Source organism: Vulpes lagopus, chromosome 4, assembly GCF_018345385.1.
Source record: "Vulpes lagopus strain Blue_001 chromosome 4, ASM1834538v1, whole genome shotgun sequence".
NCBI lineage: Eukaryota > Metazoa > Chordata > Mammalia > Carnivora > Canidae > Vulpes > Vulpes lagopus.
The window spans coordinates 44,016,589-44,038,335 of NC_054827.1; the positions used below are offsets into that span (position 1 = coordinate 44,016,589).

Here is a 21,747-nt window from a genome sequence, read left to right on the forward strand (position 1 = left end):
TTTGCCCAGGGAAGCTGGTTTGTTGGAAGCTGATCTTGTTTCAAACGATCTTAAAACCCTAAGTAGATCCTAGACCCAGTCTTCTCAGATTCTTGACACCTGGGACTTAACCCAGGATTTGTCACCAGGAACATAACACATTTAAACATGGGATTCTTCAAAACCTGATGGGCATATTAAACCTGAAGCTGACTTAACAGGTTCATAAAGTTCAACAAGATTTGTAGACCTCACTTGCCCAGAGCTTGCAAGAGAGACTTCAAAAGAGGTTTACAACATGGAGTTGACAAACTATGGACCATAGGCCAGAAAGACCCACTTTTTTGTACAGCGCACAAGCAAAGAATGGTGTTTATGTTTTTTTTAATAAAGTCAAAAGAAAAATATTTGTGACATGTGAAAGTTTCATGAAGTTCACATGTCAGTGTCCAGTAAGTTTTATTAGAACCCAGACATGTGCATTCATTTATTCATGTCGTTTCTGTGGCTGCTTTTGTTCTCCAATAGTGGACTTGAATCCTTGCAACAGGGACTGTTTGTCCCTTTACTGGAAGAGTTTGTCCACCTCTGACTTAAAACATGCAGCTCTCCTTCATGTCCCAGTGTGCTGGCGGCATGGAAAAAGCCTGTTCGTTGCTTACCCAACTCTGGGAAGACCTGGCTTTAAAAGTAACCTCTGCTGGTATCCGGGAAGGAGGAGTCCTGACTACATACACATCTTGTATTGATTTCTTTAGCTGTCACTGAAAGAATAGTATGGATGCTTTTAGTGAACTTGGTGAACAAGTTTGGTTATCCATTGGAATAAAACACAAAATTGTGGTCATGGCCTTTAATATTTGCTGTATGGAACTATTTAGAATTGTGTGTCGTTGAGATAAGACTCATTTGGGCATTTTACTCATAGAATAGTAGAATTTCGTTTTCTTGGTAAGCTATGCTCCTATAATATTGTGTCCTTGTGCCACTTAAAATTGAGGTGGAAGGAAAGCCTTGGTGTTGTATGTAAATAGATTTTCTTTATATGTAAGTAACAGATCCAGTGAACATCCAGCTTTCTTACCTTGATACTATCTCAGAAATTGAATGAGGTGCCCCTAGTTTGAAGGCTGTCAACATCATCTTTAATTTTTTTTCTATTTCCTTTCTAATACTTAGTGTTCAATAATACTTATTTTTTTCCTCTCAAAAGTGGATTAAAAATATTTATTAAAGTCTTTAGGCAGGAGCGCAAGTGAGTATCAGAGTATATGAATCACTTAAAAGTTCATGAGCTGTATGCAGACATCATTTTCTGTTTACCATGCTTCTGACCAGCTAACCCAGGCAGAAACCATTCCTCCACTCCATCGTCCACTGTTTGGTCAAAAACACTGTTCAGCGATAACAGGAAATGGAATGGTTATCATTCGCCTGTTGCTAACAAATGAATGGATGGTCTTAAGATTTTAAAAAGCACTACACTCTGGAAATCTGGAAATAATCTGGTAATTATTTATAATTTTTAACTTTTAACTCGACTTTATAACATAGAACAGGTGGTTCATAGCAAACGTTCAGTAGGAACACATCTCTGTGAAGCATCGCCACAAAGGCAAAGATTCTGGGACTGTGTCATCTTCTTTTAAAATGGGATACAGGAGAATAACATCAATAAAACCATATATTTTCTAGTTTGGGGAAATTTTTATACCAAAAATACTGCCTACACAAATGTGCTTTGTTATCTCCTGTATTGTTTTTTTGTTTGTGGTTTTGGTTTTTTTCCTTACCGTATTGTTAATCTAACAACTCAATACAAACAAAATTGGCTATGGTGAAATTTAACTAGTAGCAGTAGTTTATAAATTAAGGAATAGCAATTTACAACTTGTGCCTTCTCAAGGTGGTACTGTCGATGCTCTAATAAACCTCAGAAAATTGGAAAATTCTAATTAGGAGTTTTGCAGCATTATCAAGCATTCCATGGTGGGTGGGCTTCTCAGTAGGATATGAATTAGGAGTCCTCAATACGCTTGAGGAACACACATCGTATTTTATGAATTCCAAATTTTAGAAATCTATTACCTTGCTTATTTTAGTAAGCTTTACCAGTAAGTAGCTATTAGTCTGCTTAGAGCAATTTCAGGATTTTCAGTGGGAAATTGGATTAATTTCTCTAGTGATTGAAAAAGGGAGGGGGCGGGAGAGAGGGTTCAGTGAAAAGTGAGACGAGGAGAAAGCCAGCTCTCCGCTGCTTTGGGAGGTTCGACACAGAACATGCAGAAGAATTGGTTCCTAGTTTATAGAACTGACAGATCTCTTATTACACTTTTTTTCTATAGTAATAACAAGAGGAGGCAGTTTTCTGTGACAGATGGAAGGGCCTCGATTTCATTTTATGCTGTGCGTAGGAGGATTTACATCCTTTTTATGTGCAAGAATATACTAAAACATTGATTAATGATTTTCTCTTTCTTCTATCTTATGTACAATTACACATCCTCCCTTTTTACTCTGAGCTCATGGCCAATATTTCTCCGGTCTCCTTGACTGAACCTTCATCTTCTGGACCTGGCAATGTAGGGTGCCCCTGGGCTCCAACGTCAGGTTTAGGCTTTTTCTGTGCTTGCTCACCAGTGATCTTCCCCCTCTCTCCAGGAACCTGCTGGTATCACAGTACACACACGCACGCAAACACACACACGCTGCACCACCCTCCACCCAGGCTCTGGGCTGTTTTATTTAGTTGCCCTTGCTTGTCCTCTTGGGTGTGGTCTTCTTCATTCCCATCTTCCCCCATCCCCAGTGTTCCTCCTCCAGGCTGTCCTGAATTGGTAAATGGCAATTCATGCATCTCCTTCCTTGCTCAGGCCGAAGACCTTGGAGTCATCCTGCCTCTCCATTTTCTCACACCCTGCTTCCAGTTGGTCCAGTCAGAGATCATCTCGGCTCTACCTCTGAACTACACCCAGAATTCCACTGTGGCTCCCCGCTCCTCTCTGCCCCGCTGATGCAGACCTCTAAGGTCTTGTTCAGATCCCGAGCCTATATAGGCAGTACATTATGGGCTCCCACCAGTGTCTTTGTCCGCTCTTGTCCATTTCTATTATTTACAGCATAGCCACAGAGATCTCTTTCAAATATAAATCAGATCAGGCTTTTCCCCTACTCAAAACCCATCACATTTAGAATAAAAGTCTGAAGTCCTTACTATCTCCTACAAGGTCTGCCTCCTCTCCAACCTGATTACCTTCCCACCACTCTCTCAGCCTCTGCTGCACTAACTGCCTTGCTTTTCTGCCCTGGGATTTGCCACTCACTGTTTGACCTCCACCTGGATGCTCTTCTCCCAGAAAAGATGCCTGATGGTGTCTGTATCTGCCTCCCTTCCCCGGGCCGGGGCTGCAAGCTTACTGAGGTCAGCTGCAGTGTTTCAAGAGCACCCAGAACAGTGCTCCTGGTGATGATAGGTACTTAAGAAGTAGCTCTTGCATGAATGAATGATGTTGTCTTTCAGTGATGTTTTCATAGTATTTCTTTATGCTTCATAACCACAATTACTTCGTTCTAATTGAAGGTTACCTGTTTCTTACATAATTCTCACGAAGTCTAAAAGGCACATTTTGATCTTACCTGAGAAGGTGTCAGTGTCAGGATTTCACACAGGAATACCGTGACTGCCCCCTGGCTGACAGTGATCAAAAGCACAATCAATGCTAGGTGCATCCCAAGTTGAGGGAGGTTGCAGTGTGTAAAAAAAAATACAATAGAACTTTTTCTTAGAATTCAAACAGATTACATTGGGTACCCACTATCTTGAAATACTTGGATTCAGTTTTCATCTGATTTAATTATCCTTTAAAGTGGTTGTCACCGTCAAGGGCACAAGAATGAGAAAAAGTGTGGCACCCCTTTGGTGGTCTGGTCTGTAGTTGTACCCACCTGCTTCCTCACCCCTGCTTGCAGTAGGAGGGTACATGCTAGCACGAGCTTCTCTTGCCCTCCCCATGGAACTCAGCACTCAGATTAAGATCTCCTCTCCATCCCCCTCATCACTTGAAGTTTTCTCTCATAATATTCCTATATCTGTTTCTGCTTTTCCTTCTGGCCATGGGAGACCGTGGGCACCAGTAGGTCCTCTGCCAAACGTGTGAGAGAGAGATTCTCCCTCTCGGTTTTAGACCAATCGAGTGGCCAGCCAGGAGATTGGAGGACTCATGTCTGAGACAAGCGGCTGGGACCAGAAATGCAAAAGACATTGGTTCCGTTTTGCTCTCAGGGTTCCAGATGGTTACACTTTAATATTCTGTTACTATTAATAGTTCTTTCCTCTTTTTGTGTACATTTGTTTGAAGTCTGTCTTCTTAGAATTCTGAATTGACTTTTCCGGAAGTTATTTGAGTCTGGTTCCCCGCTCCCCTCCCCCAGTAGGGAAAAGAAATTGTCACATAATTGCTTGGATCTTTAAGCTAAGTGGGAATGATGGTTTCACACAGAACACCTGTTCTGTTGCTGTTTTATCCATCAATAAAATTGTTAAATTTTTTTATGTACTGAAAGTTCTTAACACTTTTTAGTTAATATTAGCTCTTTGTGCTCTTGACACCAGATTTCCTATAAATTAATGAAAAGGCTTGTGCTTTGGGTTCATTCTAGAGTTGAAACTTGATGTCATATATTTAGAGGAAGGCGTCACCACAGATACAACACTCTAGTGACTTTTATAGATGAGTTTTTGCCTAATTTCAGTTCCTTTGAAAAAGGGTCAAGGCGTACTGAACCTTGATTTTCATCAGTCAGCCAATATTTCTTAGTTAAATAATGGATGGGAGGAAGAATCTGTAAACTCAGGGTGATCTGTTCCATTTTGTTTAATAGGATCGTTGTATGAAATTATTAGGAACTATGCTAATTGGTCTTCAGTCTTCAAGCTTTAAATGATCTAAAGTCCACTTTTTAAACTAATATTTAATTCCCTTTTTCCCTGTAGCTTTCACAAAATTGATCACAGTCAATGGACAAGAATATCATCTTCAACTTGTCGACACAGCCGGGCAAGTAAGTCTCTGTCATGTCTCGCAATCTCCTGGCAGACCTGGCTCTGCCATCAATACTCCAGCACAACAGCCATGCCAAGGAAAACCCTCATGGTTTTTGTGTGACTGAATAGTAACAGGCTGTCTACTAAGACATTTATGGCAATTTTGCCAAATCATTAACTTCTACTTTAGAATTGTGTGAAATATACTCATATTTATTGTAGGATAGCATCCTTCTGTTTTCTAAACTTGCGTTCTACATCAGAATTATATTAGTGCTATTTCTCCCTTTCTAATATCTCATCAAGACAAAAGAAAGTATTTTCCAGGGGAAAGGCATGACAAAGGTATAGGAAAGAAATGAGCTGGTTTACAGATGGGCCACTTGATTACTAGATTAAGGAGTGTTGATTTGATTTATAGACAGTAGGTAATTGCCAAAGATTAAATAACACACACACACACACACACACACAGGTTAGTGTTAGTGTAGTGGGTATTTGAGGAATGGGTGACCAGGGGAATTGACTGGAAGCAGTGGTCTTTCAGAAAACTTGAGTACAAAGAAACACCTTAACCCTGATGGCTGAACTTCCCCATTCCCATGGCACCCAGTCCAGCTTTTACTAGGAACCGTCCTGTTGGGCTGAATCTGTTAAACAGTTGCTGGAATGTGGGGAGTGTAAAGAGGCTGGGAAGTCCTGCCTTGAATCTTACAATTGACAAAGGATCAGACTAGCAGGAGGGTGAGTATAGTGTAATCTGGTCTACCATGTAAAATGGAGGCTTTTCTTCTGGAACCTAAGGGGATTGAAATAGGACTAGAATAGTGTGGCCTGTCTTATGGGTTTGGGATGAACTCCCTCTTTTTTTTTTTTTTTTAAGATTGTATTTATTTATTCATGAGAGACACAGAGAGAGAAAGAGAGATAGGCAGAGGGAGAAGCAGGCTCCATGCAGGGAGCCTGACGTGGGACTCCATCCCAGGTTCCCAGGATCACGCCCTGGGCTGAAGGCAGCACTAAACTGCTGAGCCACCCGGGCTGCCCCTCCCTCTGCTTTATGTCTTGAAGTGAATGTAGAAGCAAAGTGTAGCCCCTTAGTGAAGCAAGAAAATAGCTGTATTGAGTGATTTGAACACTGAAGAAACCTTGGAGTTTTAATTCTGGAAACTTCAAAGAAAAAAAAAGATGTGTATATCATAGATACACCACATAACTCCCTCATTCACCCTACACATGCCCCCCTGGTGGTGGGTATAATAGGCTTTCATCATCAGACCTCATGGTGGTTGTCTTAGAGTAGAGCCATCCTAGGCTTTTACTCTGCAGGATGCCTGTCATCTGGTGACAGAAGGAGCTGTTCCTTTTGGAGCTTAAAGGAACAAGGGGAGCAATAGAAGTCTCCATAGGGGAGTAAGGATGTAGAGAACAAACTTAGAAGTTACTATAGAAGAGTGTCTGCTGTAAGACACTGTATTGGATTCTCAGAGTTTGTATCTTTTTTGGTTAAGGTGACTGTAATTTATTGCCTAAAATAAGAAACTTTTAAGAGTGAAGGGAGCTCTAGTAATAATTACGCTGGGACAGAAGGTGTTAAGTGATAATGTCCTGGGTGAAGAAATATGGCCACATGGTCCATAGTGGGCTTCTGACATTACCAAGATTTTGGTTTGCTTTTTATATCTTCCTTTTGAATTTTCATTAAGCTTCTGAAAAGTGGGGATGAGGATATAAACTGGCAAACCACTTTCATATAATATGACTGTAGAAATACATTTTGTAGTAGGCCAGAAGGAGAACCAGTATTTCATAGTCATTTGGAACCTGGGCTCTGCAGTCAAGCTGCCAGGGCTTGAATCCTGGTGTGGGGTTTTTTGTTGTTGTTGTTGTTGTTTTAAACCTGGTGACCTTGAGAAAATTCTGAACCTTTCTGTGCCTCAGATTCTTCATCTGTGAACTGGTGGTGAAGTAGTGCCTGCCTTCACAGGATTGTTCCATGATTTTGAGGAGATGTGTGAGCTTCAAGAGGATTTGGAAAAAAAAAAAAAAAAAAGGATTTGGTCCTTATTTGCAGATCTTTAATACTCCTAAGACCAGAGCAGTGCCTAGCATGGTGGCTCAGTTGCTTTTGACAAGACCCTGAATGAGAGTAGTGCCAGTGTCTCTTATACTTGGAGTAGAACTGTTCTTGAAACATTTGTCTGAGAGGAAATTTCTTTATGTGTACTCCTTATCAAAATAGAAGATACAGGGGCACCTGGATGGCTCAGTGGTTGAGCGTCTGCCTTTGGCCCAGGGCATGATCCCAGGGTCCTGGGATTGAGGTCCACATCAGGCTGGATGGGGAGGGGAGCCTGCTTCTCCCTCTGCCTATGTCTCTCTGCCTCTCTTTCTGTCTGTCATGAATAAATAAATAAAGTCTTAAAAAAAATAGAAGATACATTGCTTTGGGGTGGTGTTTTGCTCCAAAGCCCAAATGTACAAAGAATGACTCCAGAAAGATCAGAGATCTTGAGGAGTGAGTGTATGATGTGAGGGCAGGCAAGAGCAAGGTCCATCACTAGCTCTGCTCATCTTGCTCCTTTGGATTCTATTACTGCCAAATAAGAATATTTAGAGATTTTTTTGCACAGAATATATCTGAATTCAGCTCCCTTGAATAATTTGTTCCCATTGCAGCTAGTAGTTTTTTGAGGCTGCATTCAGTTGGGAAACCATGGTTATGTTCATATTCGTGATTTGAGGACATGCGCATTTCCTTTTGCCGTGGTTCTGTAGTCCCACATACACCTCGCTTGGTAGCACCTGGGTGAGATGGCACATTTACAGCTGCTCCAAGAGCTGTTTTGAAAATTGGGTTCCGGGCAGCCCTAGTGGCTCAGCGGTTTAGCACCGTCTTCGGCCCAGGGCGTGATCCTGGAGACCCGGGATCGAGTCCCATGTCGGGCTCCCTGCATGGAGCCTGCTTCTCCCTCTGCCTGTGTCTCTACCTCTCTCTGTGTCTTTCATGAATAAATAAATAAAGTCTTTAAAAAAAAATAAAAGGAAGAAAGAAAGAAAATTGGGTTCCAGTGGGCTGGGTCCCATCAGCAGTAGGGGGAGATGATGAAGGAAGGACAGATTTGGCACTGCCATCCGGAGCACATTTGTTTACTGGTGTCCACATTTTAGGAGTAAAACTAGCAACAGTGTAATGGCAGGTACTATTTACTTATAGTTTATATCGTAGTTGGTTTCATTGCCCATCAAGGGAAGATGATGAACATGGTGAAATACAAATTGAAGATTTTTAGTTTGCATGGAAGATTTTGTTTGGGCGTAATTTAAGTGGACTCAGTGACAAGGTGATTCAGTGGCAGTCATCTTTATAACGTCAGATCCTTTAAAAAAAAAAGTATTACTCAAGTTCTGTTGTTTCAAAACAGTAATATATATACATGTGACAGACATAAAACAGCACAAAAAGATAAAAACTTTGGTCTCTGCCACTCTGGCTGCATTACTTCACCCCTCCGAGAGCAGCCCCATCACTAGTTTCTAGCATGTGCTTCCCAGATGTTCTCAACATGAACATATAGGTGTAGGGTGTTTTTTTTTTTTTTTTTTTTTTCTTTTTTACAACAAGAAGAAACTATCTCCAGATCTCCATCTTGGAGGTGATTCCATAGCCATGCATATGGCTGCTGTCTCCTCCCCACGGCTGCATAGTATATTGTTGTTGGGATATAGCATGCAGGTGGTTTGCAGTCTTGCTGCTGCCAGCAGCACTGTGATCAGGGTCTCGTGTCAATATAGACCGTGAGTGTGCGTGTGCGCAAGAACACATTCTGGCGGCAGGATTGCTGCATTTTAGGCCCATGGTTTACATTCTCATTGGGAGGGAGCAAGTGCCCGATGCTTTGCAAGCTCATCAGCATCACATTTTATTAAATCTCTTCTTACTTGCCAATCTACTAGGTGAACAGAGTATCCCGGAAGAATTGTGATAACTATTTTTCTCCGCATGAAGGAGTTTGAGTGTATTTTCCTGTTGGAGGACATTTGTATTTCCTTTCCTGAGAATTATCCTGTCTGTGTGCTTTGCCCTTTCTTTCTTTCTTTTTTTTTTTTTACTTATGATAGTCACAGAGAGAGAGAGAGAGGCAGAGACACAGGCAGAGGGAGAAGCAGGCTCCATGCACCGGGAGCCCAATGTGGGATTCGATACTGGGTCTCCAGGATCGCGCCCTGGGCCAAAGGCAGGCACCAAACCTCTGCGCCACCCAGGGATCCCATTTTGCCCTTTCTTTCTCGGACGGATGGTCTTAGCTTCTTGGTTTGAGAGACCCCCTTATTGATGTGAAGAAAATCTGCATTTTATGTGATGTGAGCTGCAAGGTTTGGGTTTGTATTCAGTCTGTGGTTTTGTTTGAAAGGGGTTTAGCATGAAGAACATTCTCATTTTCACATCATTGAATTGATTAATCTCTTTTCACCTGATACTATTCTTAAAAAATACTCCCATCTGCTCTGCATATGGTTTCCGTTTTTAATCTTTAAATTTTTAATTCTTCTGGAATACATTTTTGCTCAAGTGGGATCTAGAGATCCAGCTTAGCCATTCATTCACCCCCTAGATGCTTCTGCTTTTGCTCCCTGGCCAGCTTTGTTGGAGGGTTACTTTTACCCTTACTGAGCTGAAACGCCAATACTAGCATTTACCTAATTCCCGGCTCTGTGGGTCTTCGTAGGTTTTTCAGTCCACTTCACTCATGAACTAGTAGATACTTCTTTTAATTTAAATAAGTAGCTTTATGGTTTCACCCAGCTGCGTCTACAATTGCTCTTTCTCAGAAAATATACTTTTTATCAGGATTCTTTACATTTATATGTTAATTTAGGATGGATCAGGGGAGACTTTGAAGAGCTGCACCGTCTTGCTGAGGACCATGACTCACTGTTCTGTTCACTCCATTTGATCTCTTGGGAGTATTTTAAGATTTTCCTCAGATGGATCGTACACTTTTCTTGAGTTTATTCCTAGGAATTTTTTCCTTTTTGGTTGCTCTAAGAGCTGGGGAAGCTTTCCCTGCATGATACTTTCTAACTAGCAGTGGTTTGCACCATGCCTCTGAAATATGATGACTCATTTCTTTACTTCCATGTCTTCTCTTCATGGAAAAGGTGATTTGAACTCGAGATCTACTGTAGCTCAGCTGGTGTGACTAAAATCATTTGGAATTTTGTTCTTAATCTGGGTAGAAAGACCTCTCATTCCATTAGCAAAAATGTGTTCTCAAAAGAACTCAACTTAATGAAACTAATAAGGAAACTGATAATGAAAACAAAGGTTTTATTTTGCATGTGTAGTAGTGAGCTCTAAGATGTAGAAATGCTACCTTCTGATGAATGATTATTACTGATATCAAAGAGCTGATAGTAATACTTAATTTCTCTTTGATTTTTATTTTTTAAAGACACTTTGCTATGGTAGATAGTAATAATTTGGGGCAGTAAATCAGGGCACTCATAAGCATTAGTTGTAACCATACTGTGGAATTGCAAAGTTAATAGAGACAGTTACTTAATATAATGATGATGTGACCTGATTGTTTAGAATAGTGCTTGGGGGATCCCTGGGTGGCGCAGCGGTTTGGCGCCTGCCTTTGGCCCAGGGCGCGATCCTGGAGACCCGGGATCGAATCCCACGTCAGGCTCCCGGTGCATGGAGCCTGCTTCTCCCTCTGCCTGTGTCTCTGCCTCTCTCTCTCTCTCTCTCTCTGTGACTATCATAAATTAAAAAAAAAAAAAAAAATAGAATAGTGCTTGGGCTACATGGTATGTTGACAATTATATTTCTTTTTTATTTTTATTTTTTTAAGATTTTATTTATTTATGAGACACAGAGAGAAGCAGAGACATAGGCAGAGGGAGAAACAAGCTCCCCAAGGAGATCTCCCTCCCTGCCCCCAGGATCACGCCCTGAGCTGAAGGCAGACCCTAAACCACTGAGCCACCCAGGAGTCCAACAATTATATTTCAAGGGAGAATAAAATGTTTCGTACCAGGCTGTGGCATGTTATAAGGAACCGCACTGATAGTATTCCTTTTGTATACTTCAATAATTCTGTATCTGAAGCCGAGTTTTGAGTTTCCTAAAGCTGCTTTATGAAACTGGGTACTGATGTGTTATGTAATGTGTACCTTTGTTTTTAATACCTAACGTTGCTCAATAAATAACTGATTTGATCCCCAGAAGTCTGGGTACACTGACTTTACCTTTTTGATTCTGTCGCCTCTTCTTGCGCTCTCAAGTGCTGGGGGTAACCCACTAGTGACCAATAGACTGGCCCTTGGGCCATTGTGACTCACTTGCAGAGAATGAGTTTGGTAAGGATATAACAATTTCAGATAGGAGAATACAGATTTATGGAAAAAAACAGAAGCACTGGTGAATTTTCCGTGAGATCTAAGGTTCTAGACTTAGAACCTTAAAAGAACTGCTATAGCTCTTCTCCTCCTGTAAGATCACAGGACCTGTTGTCTTGTCATTCCTTCCATCCTCTTTCACCAGGAATTGCAGAAATTATCAGCCCTCTCCCCAAAGGTCTTAGAATAGCCAGTCATTTTCACATGTTGGCTGAAAACAATTGTCAGCTCCAAACCAGCCTATACACTTAAGTCTTAAGTGTATAGGCTGTGTTTCTGGAAGAAAATGTAATCCACTTTTTGTTTACTTTGATCTCTTTGACCAGGTCATGTGTGAAGAACTTTGGGGTACAGATTGCTTGTTATGCTGCATGAAGAATTTTACTCAAATAGAATTATTTTTTCTCCCACAGGATGAATACTCCATCTTTCCTCAGACATACTCCATAGATATTAATGGTTATATTCTTGTGTATTCTGTTACATCAATCAAAAGGTAGGACTCCCTCTTCCTGCTTGCTTGAGTTTATTTGCTCCGCATGAAAGACACTCATTCTTTTTAAAGGACCGTGATGGAATTGGTTATAGTAACAATCTGACTTACCAAGCTAAATGTTTTTCATTATGTTGTCTTATGGAGCAAACAGGTTGTTAAGGGAAAAAAGATATCCCAGTAGATGCTCTCTTACACTGATTGAGTAAAAACTCTATTTCTTACCTCCAGCTGCCTAGATAAATAGTGATTTGACATGATCTGAGCTTTTCTGCTAATGGAAATGGGAATTACATAAATTGATTTGCTTTTTGTGTGTTTTTCACCATATTAATATGGAACACAGGCTGACTGCTAGGGCCCTCTAGGTAAAGAACATTCTACAAATGTCTATTCAGAGATTAAAATTTGTGTTTATATGGTTTGTCAACCAAGTGTTAGACTTTCCCATTTAATATTGCACCTATTTCATTTTGAATAGTCTTGGTAAGGTTACTCAGTGTCAGATACATACACATGTGAAAAATGATTTGTAGGAAAAAAATTAAGGAATTCTTTGTGTTCAGTTTTTTTTTTTTTCAGTTTATTTTATATTAAAATGGTAAGCCAGTGACATTATGTATTTTTCCCACGAGAAACATTATGTAAGAAACATTTAAAAACACCAACACTAAGATGGATGTCTGATTTCATGCTTCTCTTTTACAGTTTTGAAGTGATTAAAGTTATTCATGGCAAATTGTTGGACATGGTGGGGAAAGTGCAGTAAGTAGTAATAGTTTCTCTTTTGTTAGATATGCTCATTATACTTGTGTCTTCTGAACAATGAGATCTGGCACTGACTAGTTTCCTTTGGCTTTTTTGTCTTACATTACTAGAATACCTATTATGTTGGTTGGGAATAAGAAAGACCTACATATGGAAAGGTATGTAACTTCTGAATAATTACTGATTTATAAAATCAAGTCTGAAATGGTCTAGGCACTGCAGTATCTTTTGTAATTATTGTTCTCATGGTAAGACTATTCTTAGATGTAACATGTCCATGTTCAGAAATGTGGTGGTGATTGATTGTTGTACCCAAGCAGAAGCAAAACTGCAATATAAAACCTCACCCACCCTGACAAGTGTTTCCTCTAGAAAAGAGGGAGCAAATGTGGTAGGAAATTATCTTCTGCCATTTTGTGTAAAGTGGCCTAAAGAGATCACAGAGGCACTCATATATTCAACAAACAGTTTCTGAGTCCCGCGGTGAGGATTAGATACTTGAGCGGGAGCAAGGCCCTTGCTGCTGTGGAGTCCCCGCTGGAGAGGAGGATGCACAGCAGCATTGGGCCGAGGGCCCCTTCACAACTGTCTGGTCCTCAGGTGCTGACAACCCCCACTCCACACTATGAAACAGTCTGTGTCACAGTGTGCTGGAAGCACAGTTGTGTTCTCTGAGCTGAGGGCCTGCCGGAGCATGGGTAACGCCATAAGGCCACATCTGTCCCGTTCCCCAACCCAGCCCTTGTTAAAGTGCCCCTCTATGGTCCACGCTGGATGATGATAATGAGCAGAGAGCATTTTTCTGCTTTGCAAGGAAAAAAAATGATAAAAGTGGAGCCTGGTTCACTAATATTTACAGATGTTTTCCTAAAAAGAGAATACAGTCCTTTAATTAGAATTTTCTTTTTCCTCTAGGGTGATCAGTTATGAAGAAGGGAAAGCGTTAGCAGAGTCTTGGAACGCCGCCTTTTTGGAATCTTCTGCTAAAGAAAATCAGGTACATATTGTGTAGAACTCCTCTTGTGCTGCCTCTGTCAGCTCTGGGCCTGTGTCGCCTCAGGCAGCTGTGCCCCACCTGCTCCACCTCATCTGTGTCCTTCTGTCCCACCTCACCTATGTCCTTCCTTCCACCATCTCAGAGTTGGCCTTTGAGATGCCATCAAGATCCTGCTTACAATGGGATCTGGAATATTTATAGGATAAACAGAAGTTGGGAGTAAAGGAAATGCTGCTTTGTGAATGTATATTATTATTTTTGTTTTGTATTAAAGGCTGGCACAGAAATAAGTCCAGGCATAGAAAAGAAAGGAGAATGATCTTCCATCGCTTTGGCAATAGTTCTGTGCCGGCACCAAAGCCCCTTTTCTCTGTGGGATGAAACGGATGCCATATATATATTGTTTGTACCATTGAAACTATTAAGAACCATGTTGCAGGCATCTGTGCCCACGTCAGCCCTGCAGATGTTCCTGCAAGAGCACCCCCCGGGAAGGCTGTTGGCTTTATCTGTGGAGGCCTCACATGGCCAGCCTCCCCTCCTGCCTCTGTCTTCTCTCTCCTGTTTCTGCACTGCCACTAAACTCGTTAAAGCTGCGCATCAGGTGGCATCACCCTCTGCTAGGACTGTCAGTGGGTTGCCTGTTGTCTAGAGAACAGGCTCAAAGCCCTTAGCAACATGGAGGGTGGGTGACACTGGTGCTCATCCCGCCGCCTTCCCCACTGGGGGCACTGGCCGAGTGTGCCCTCCCCTCAGGCCACCTCCAGCCTCAGCTGTCCTCTCTCTGACTCACCACTTATATCCATGCAGTGCTTTACAGTCTTTAAAGTATTTTCCAAAAAAATAAATAAATAAAGTATTTTCCACATATTCTCTTGTTTGATCCTCAAATCAGAGTAGCTGGTGTTCGAGTGTGTGAGGAAACTGTTCAGTCAGGGTGACTGGTACCTTCTGGGTAAGGATGGAGGCCCACTCTCCCCACCTCAGCCACTTTTCCCCTGGCTCTCAAGGTCCTTTTCTCTCATCCTCTCATCCCCCTCAATTCATCGCAAAATCCAAGATATGTCATTTACCTCTATTCTCCATAATGTCCTGCATGGCAGATGCTATGGGCATGCCTGTCTGCCAGGTTCTCAGTCAACCCAGGTACCCCTTGGCAGTCACATCCCTTTGTCCCTGGGTTCAGATAATAATGAGGAATATTGGGCAGCCCCGGTGGCACAGCGATTTAGCACCACCTGCAGCCCAGGCCTGATCCTGGAGACCTGGGATCGAGTCCCATGTTGGGCTCCCTGCATGGAGCCTGCTTCTCCCTCTGCCTCTCTCTCTCTCTCTCTCTCTCTCTCTCACTCTGTATCTCTCCTGAGTAAATAAAATCTTTTAAAAATAATAATAATAATGAGGAATATTAAATCTGTGTGATTGGTTCCCATGTGCCAGGTCACAAGAGATTCATGTGACTCTGCTCAGCTTCTGAGTTCAGGTAGTAAGAATTCAGATACCAAGAGTTGAGAGAGTAAGAAATATCTTCATTTCCTAATGGAATTAAATCAAGCATTTATTGGGTGTCTAATCTGTCCTTAAGATCATTCAGTTGCACTGTCTCATTTTGAAAGTGTGTTTGAGATCCAAAGAGAGAAGTAAATGAGTTTTATATAAGATCACTCGGTTTATGCGGCATAAGAACTAGGACTGAAGTTTATATCTAACCTCTATTTGGTGCGCTGTCCTCTACACCATGTTTTCCGGTGGATGGGAAGGGAAGGCCTCGTGCATGACTGAAGCATAATAAAGCATTCTGGGGAAGGGTACAGACTGGATTACAGTCTGTGTGTTAACTTTGATTGGAATCTGGTTCTGAAAACCCTAGTATAAAAGACATTTTTGGTCTATTGGAGAGATTTTATTATGTTCTGCATATATTAGTAAAATAATGTTAATTTCCTTTGAGGAAGTGATAATATTGGAATCATGAAGAAAATATCTGTATTCTTAGGAAATGCAGACCAAAGTATTTAGGGGTCAAGTTTCATAATGTCTGTGACTTACTTTCAAATGGGGGTAGATGGGTGAATGGACTGGGAGAAGGCAAGCAGATACAGCAGAGAGGTTCACATTTGTTGACTGTAGATAGTGGCACTACATGATTATTGTACAGTTCCTTCCATTTTTGTATGTGCTTGGAATTTTGCATAATAAAGATCTGAAGGTGGTCAGAAGATACAACTTCCACTTAGAAGATCAGCAAGTCCTGGGATGTAATACACAATACTGTGTAGGTTTTGTTTGTATTTGAAAGTTGTTGAGAAAAAAAAAAAAAAGAAAAGAAAGTTGTTGAGAGAGTAGATCATGGAAGTTCTCACCAGGAGAAAAAAAGAATTGTAACCTTGTGGCAGTGGATATGAACTGGACTTACCTTGGTGCTCATTTCTCAGTATACACAAATACCAATCATTACATTGTACACTGCAAGCTAATACAATGTTACATGGAATTTACACTTCATTTTTTAAAATATTTTTCTTTCTTTTTTTTTAATATTTTATTTATTTATTCATGAGAGAAACAGAGAAAGAGAGGCTGTCTTTACAGGCAGAGGGAGAAGCAGGCTCCGTGCAGAGAGCCTGATGTGGGACTCCATCCCAGGACTCCAGGATCACACCCTGGGCAAAAGGCAGGCTCTAAACTGCTGAGCCACCCAGGGATCCCTAAAAATATTTTTCGAGGTGGAGAAGTATAGTTAAATGGCCCCAGCCATCTTGATTATTTTGCTGACTTCACTATCTCTCTGGTGAAGGTCTGGGGGTCCTGATGCAGTAATTTTATCGGATGCAGTCCTTAAATAGTCAGCGGCAGCAGAGTTGTGTCACTGTTCGTGTGACCCTTGCACAGAGCGCGCACCACTGTTCTGTGTTTGGCAGCTCCGCATCTTCCTGTCAGCAGCCCCAAATGCACTGACAGCTTGTAGGCCCTCCTCCGGTGGGATTAGGAGGCATTGCCTAGGAAGGCCCACCTCCTTGGGTTAATGTATCTTTTTGGCAGTTAATGTATCTTTTTGGCAACGACCTATGATGGTTTGCTAAAGGTGTGTGATTACACTACCGTGTCGTTTCAAGATACAGGCCTCCACTGTCTGGCTTATGCCATACTCCACTGTAGCTTCTGGTTTGTGATGTGGTTCTGGGTAGGTTTAGTCTTTCATCTTGGTGCTTCCTCTAGAAGGTGGCGTGGTTTTTTCTGAAAACCCAGATAAAACATGAATCATGCTGAGGGCTCAGAGTTAAAGGATTCCAGCTACTGTGATTCTTTTTGGTTTTGATATATTTAGCATATTGATCTGATATTAGCCAAACATGTCAAAGAAGACAAGGGTCCTGTATGGCCACCTCCCACATCTCAAGCCAGAGAATCTCATAGATGAGGTGATCTACTCGTCTGTTTGGCTCTCAGATCAGCAGGTACTTCATTAGACAGGAAGTGAATCCTTTACAACGAGAAGATCCTTGTACCCAAATCAGATAAATAGAGCAGCGACACGCAGTCCTTGGGACACTGACAGCCTGCTCAGTTATCTCAGAGGTGTGTCTAGATCGTCCTCACTCTGCCGCATGTCTTGTACTCCTGCCCACATGACCTTGGAATGTACTGAAGGGAATCAGGAAACCCTAAGCCTGGTGAGTCTCCCCCAACCCAAAGGGGAGAAACTAAGTAATTCAAATCCCTTACCTTAGAGGTGCCAGAATGCTTGCTACCGTTCGTATAGAGTAGGGAGAGAATTTGTGTAGTAAAGACACACATACACACCTCACACCAATAGTCATGTGATCTAAGACCAGTCTGTGTGAACTCAAATTTTTATTGATGATTTTTCAAGTATAACTTATTTATCATTTGTATTACTTACCCAAGCAGAGTTCAAGGGATTTTGTTAGCAGAGTGCTCAGTAGTAAAAAATGATCAAGTCCGTGAGAATCCTACACTCAATTATTGAACTATGGGATGTATTTGCAGTTCTGGTGGCTTCTTTCTTGTGGAGGCCTGCAGCTGTATTTTCACAGTGTGATGAAAGAGAATATACTCGGACAGAGTCATATCACATGGATTAACTAAGGAGAATTCTGAGATTTATCTAGAAAGCCAGATTCCAGGCACACTATATTTTCTTGGCAAGAGTTTGGTATGTGTTTTTCCAAACATTTTTCTGTGCATTTTTGTACAGTGAACTAAACAACGTATTTGTATAATCATGGGAAAGGGGGAAAACTTGCTGAAGCCAGTGGCTTTGATTAGACAAGAGGGGTGGGACCTGGGGCTGGATATAGTTAAATTAGGGGTGTCTTGTCCATGGCATCAGAGAAGGAGCCAGAGCCAGTGAGCCCAGACTGAAGGGGGTTAGCGTGGAGGATGGTGTATGTAGAGTCCTTTTATGAATGCTGTGTGTTTCCCCAGCGAACTGGAAAACAGTTACCAGCTGAATGTGAGAATGGGGCAGAGGCTTTAGAAATTCTGGGAGAAAGGCAAGGCATGAAACCTCCATCTGGGGAGTGACTAGACCAGGGAAGTGCAGGTGGGTGGTGCCGAGGGTCCCCTCTGGAGCCAAGGGCTCAGAGGTCAAGTGAGCTGAGCCACACTGGCTCTGTGGCTGCAGGTGCCAAGCAGGCAGATGGCCAGTAGAGAAGGGAGCTAAAGTATAGTGACAGCGGTCGTGGGCCGTGGGGTCAGGCCTGGCAGGGAGGACAGTGAGGAGAAGTGTCCTCAGACCAAGGAAGCTGTTCGCTGTGGAGCTGAGAATTGTGGAGTTTGGGGTATCAAAGTGGTGGGTGGGGGAATGAGAAGGGAGAGGAGGAAGATGGATATGGTGGATCCTTGACTTTGGGTGATGGAGAAGTGGCTGTGGGAACTGACAAGATCCAGGTGCCGCTCCTCAAAGCTTTTGGGAGCAGGGACATTTTTTTGACTCTCAATCAGGGTGTTCAGCCTAAGAGAGGATTCCCTGCCCCAAACACTACCTGACTCTGTGAGGGGCTCGTGGGCTTGCCCACAGGCTGAGGGGCTTTGATCGAGAGAGACCGGTCATTGAAGAGGAGGTCGGGGCTAAGTGTGATGCTGGAGACTGTGACACTGATCCAGGAGGAAGAGGGGACACGACTCGGGCCTCATGTGTGGCTTAAAGGTGGCTTCTCTCATTGCACGACTGCAGGAGAGTTTTAAGGGAGTGGGAGGCAGAGGTGTGGAAGGGCTAGTGAGGAGCAGAAAGATCCCTGGCCTGCTACAGATCCCATGGTTCCAGGGTGTGCAGGGGGGAAGCAGACCGACCCCCACGGCCCCCGCCTCGGGAAGGGGCTTCAGGGAAAGTTGTGTCACCATGGGAGTGAGGGGCGCTTGGACTGGGCTCTGAAACTCCAGAGGCACCGTGGCGGGGCAGGGGAGGACTTGCTGGGCTGCCACCGTGCCCGGTGGTGAAAACAGGTCGGAAATGTGTGATGTGAGGTTATTAGTTCTCGAGTCGGGTTGGGGTGTGAGGTGGGGCCTGGAGGGAGTCCGGGGCTCCTTCCATTCTGGAGCGTCACCCCTGCACCTCCACCTGTAGGGGGACGGTGGGCAGCGGGCCTTCCCCGGCCCTGCCAGCAGGAAAAGTATCCCCCGGGGTTCCGCTGTACAACCCATGTGTCTAGTTTTCTCTTTGATTTTCAGACGGCTGTTGATGTTTTTAGAAGGATAATTTTGGAGGCAGAAAAAATCGATGGGGCCGCTTCACAAGGAAAGTCTTCCTGCTCGGTGATGTAATCCTCCTGCAGAACCTGAGGACACGGGAGTCGGTCCAGCCTGAAGAAGCAGACTGCCCGTTATCCTTTAAGATAAACTCAGCTTCTTTTTCCTTCTGTTAACCTGAAAGATTTCATTTGGGTCAGAGCTTTTTCCTGCCCCACCCCCCTTCAGATTATGTTAAACTCTGACTCTGTCCAAATGAGTTCACTTCCATTTTCAAATTTTAAGCAATCATATTTTCAATTTATATATTGTATTTCTTAATAATATTATGACCAAGAATTTTATCGGCATTAATTTTTCAGTGTAGTTGTTTAAAATCATGTAATCATCAAAATGATACATACATAATTGTTACACTACTATTAACTAGGCTTCGATATATCAGTGTTTATTTCATTGTGTTAAATGTATACTTGTAAATAAAATAGCTGCAAACCTTAACCCCTTGTGCTTAGCGTGCCTTTCAAAGAAGAGAACCTTGTCCTCCTGAGGGAATCCCTTTGCCTGGGTGAGGGCTCATTCTGGAGGCAAATTCGGGCACCTGGGGCGCCCCTGGACGGCAGGGCCGTGGACGGTTGGGAAGAACACCGGACCAGGGTGCTTCTCGATGGGCCCCAGCTGGGGGGCCTTGGAGGACCTGGGAGGAATGTTATAGTCCCAGTGGTGACTGTTCTCCCCTCCACCCTGGGCGGAGGGCTTCGTGCCGTGCTTGGCAGCACTGAGCAGAGCTGTTGCCTTACCCTCCTGCTGACCCATAGGCTACATGGGGACAAGGAGAGGTTAAGAGTCACTTCCTATTTTCTCCTGTGTCTCGCTTCACGTCTACCGCAGACAGGATCTGATTCAGATCCCACAACACCGACTCACTTCGAGGGTGAGGAATGTTGCCAGTAAGCTGGGGGGTGGGGGGGCTCCAAGATCTTCCCTCAGACTCTGACCGCACCCTCCTGCCCCCCCAGGACCAGCCAGAAGGAGGAAGGGGGGTTTATTTGCACAGTGGCCTCCATGTCCTCTCTTAAGCCCCACTTGAGGTTGAAAGGTGCCCTCCCAGCTACGATGCAGAGCCAGTTCCAACAGAGAAGCAAACGTTACCATCGACTTTATTAATCAAATACATTCTCTCAAGTACTCAAAAGTGTTTTTGGCGACACAGTATTGTTACTTATTAACAAGGTTTATTCTTAGGCCTTGTGTTATATGCGGGCACTCTGTGCGGGACAGTGTTAACTCTGGATCCACTTCATCCAGTCAGCCTTTGTCATCTGAAAAGGACTTTCTGTGTTAGTAGGAACTCTGAGCAGCATGTTTGTGTGGGAAGCGAGTTCAGCACTCACCAAGCGAGCCTTTGAGGACTGGGCCCTGTGTGGCTCCCTTCCGTGGTGTACTTCACCTCAGCACTCAGATGTTTCCTGTTTTTTTTTTCCCCAAGTTTTTATTTAAGTGTCAGTTAACATATAGTGAGACTGGATTGTTTTTGTTTTTGTTTTTTAAGATTTTACTTATTTGAGAAAGAGCACAGAGCAGAGCAAGGGAGCCCAACGATCCCAGGATTCTTAGATCATGACCTGAGCTTGAAGGCAGACACTTAACCCACTGAACCACCCAGATGCCCCTGCCTTTTAAAGATTTTATGTATTTCTTTAAGTGACAGTGGGACTGTTCTGTGTCGTGAACACAGCAGGGAAATCTGCACCCTTGTAGAGCTTGCGTCCAACCTTGAGCCTTGGAGTTGAGGCAGGGCCAGGCCAGGCCTGCTCCCTAGCACATTGATCCTGTCCACGGACAGTTGATTGACTTACTGGATGGACGGGGCATGCTGGGAGTTCACAGTGTGGTACGGCAGCTCGAGACCAGTGATCTGGAGCTCCTTCCCTTGTGAGGGTAGGAGGTGGTTGGTTAGTACCTACTGTGTGTTGATGTTCTCGTTTGCTTCTCATCCCCTGTGAAGGAGGTGCTGTACTATCTATAGATGAGGAAACCATCTCAAAGGTGTTAGCATCTGGTTAATATCAGCGGCCACACCCCTGCTAATGTGATACCTGAGCTTGTGAAGAAATTCTGGCAACTTCTAGATTTGACTACATTTTTTGTTACTTAATACTATGTACAATCACTCACTTCTGGGCCTTTTTTTTTTTTTTTTTTAGGATTTTATTTATTTATTTGACAGAGACACACAAGTGTTGGGGAGTGGCAGAGAGAGAGGGTGAAGCAGACCCCCTGCTGAGCAGGGAGCCTGATGGGCCTGATCCCAGAAACCTGGGATCATGACCTGAGCTGAAGGTA

General features: G+C 43.1%; 1 protein-coding gene across 2 annotated transcripts in view; it reads left to right on the forward strand.

Annotated features, from left to right (window-relative positions):
* Positions 1-19,902, forward strand: part of RHEB (Ras homolog, mTORC1 binding) — a 43,833-nt gene extending 23,931 nt beyond the window's left edge. The window contains exons 3-8 of one of the 2 annotated variants that reach the window (XM_041752800.1): positions 4,973-5,040; positions 11,845-11,927; positions 12,633-12,689; positions 12,803-12,850; positions 13,608-13,689; positions 19,365-19,902. In XM_041752800.1, coding sequence (XP_041608734.1) covers positions 4,973-5,040; positions 11,845-11,927; positions 12,633-12,689; positions 12,803-12,850; positions 13,608-13,689; positions 19,365-19,376 — 350 coding nt within the window. In that variant the 3' untranslated portion in view covers positions 19,377-19,902. The remainder of the gene's footprint in view (positions 1-4,972; positions 5,041-11,844; positions 11,928-12,632; positions 12,690-12,802; positions 12,851-13,607; positions 13,690-19,364) is intronic. The other variant, XM_041752798.1, reaches the window with a different exon arrangement.
* Positions 19,903-21,747: the final 1,845 nt, after the last annotated feature.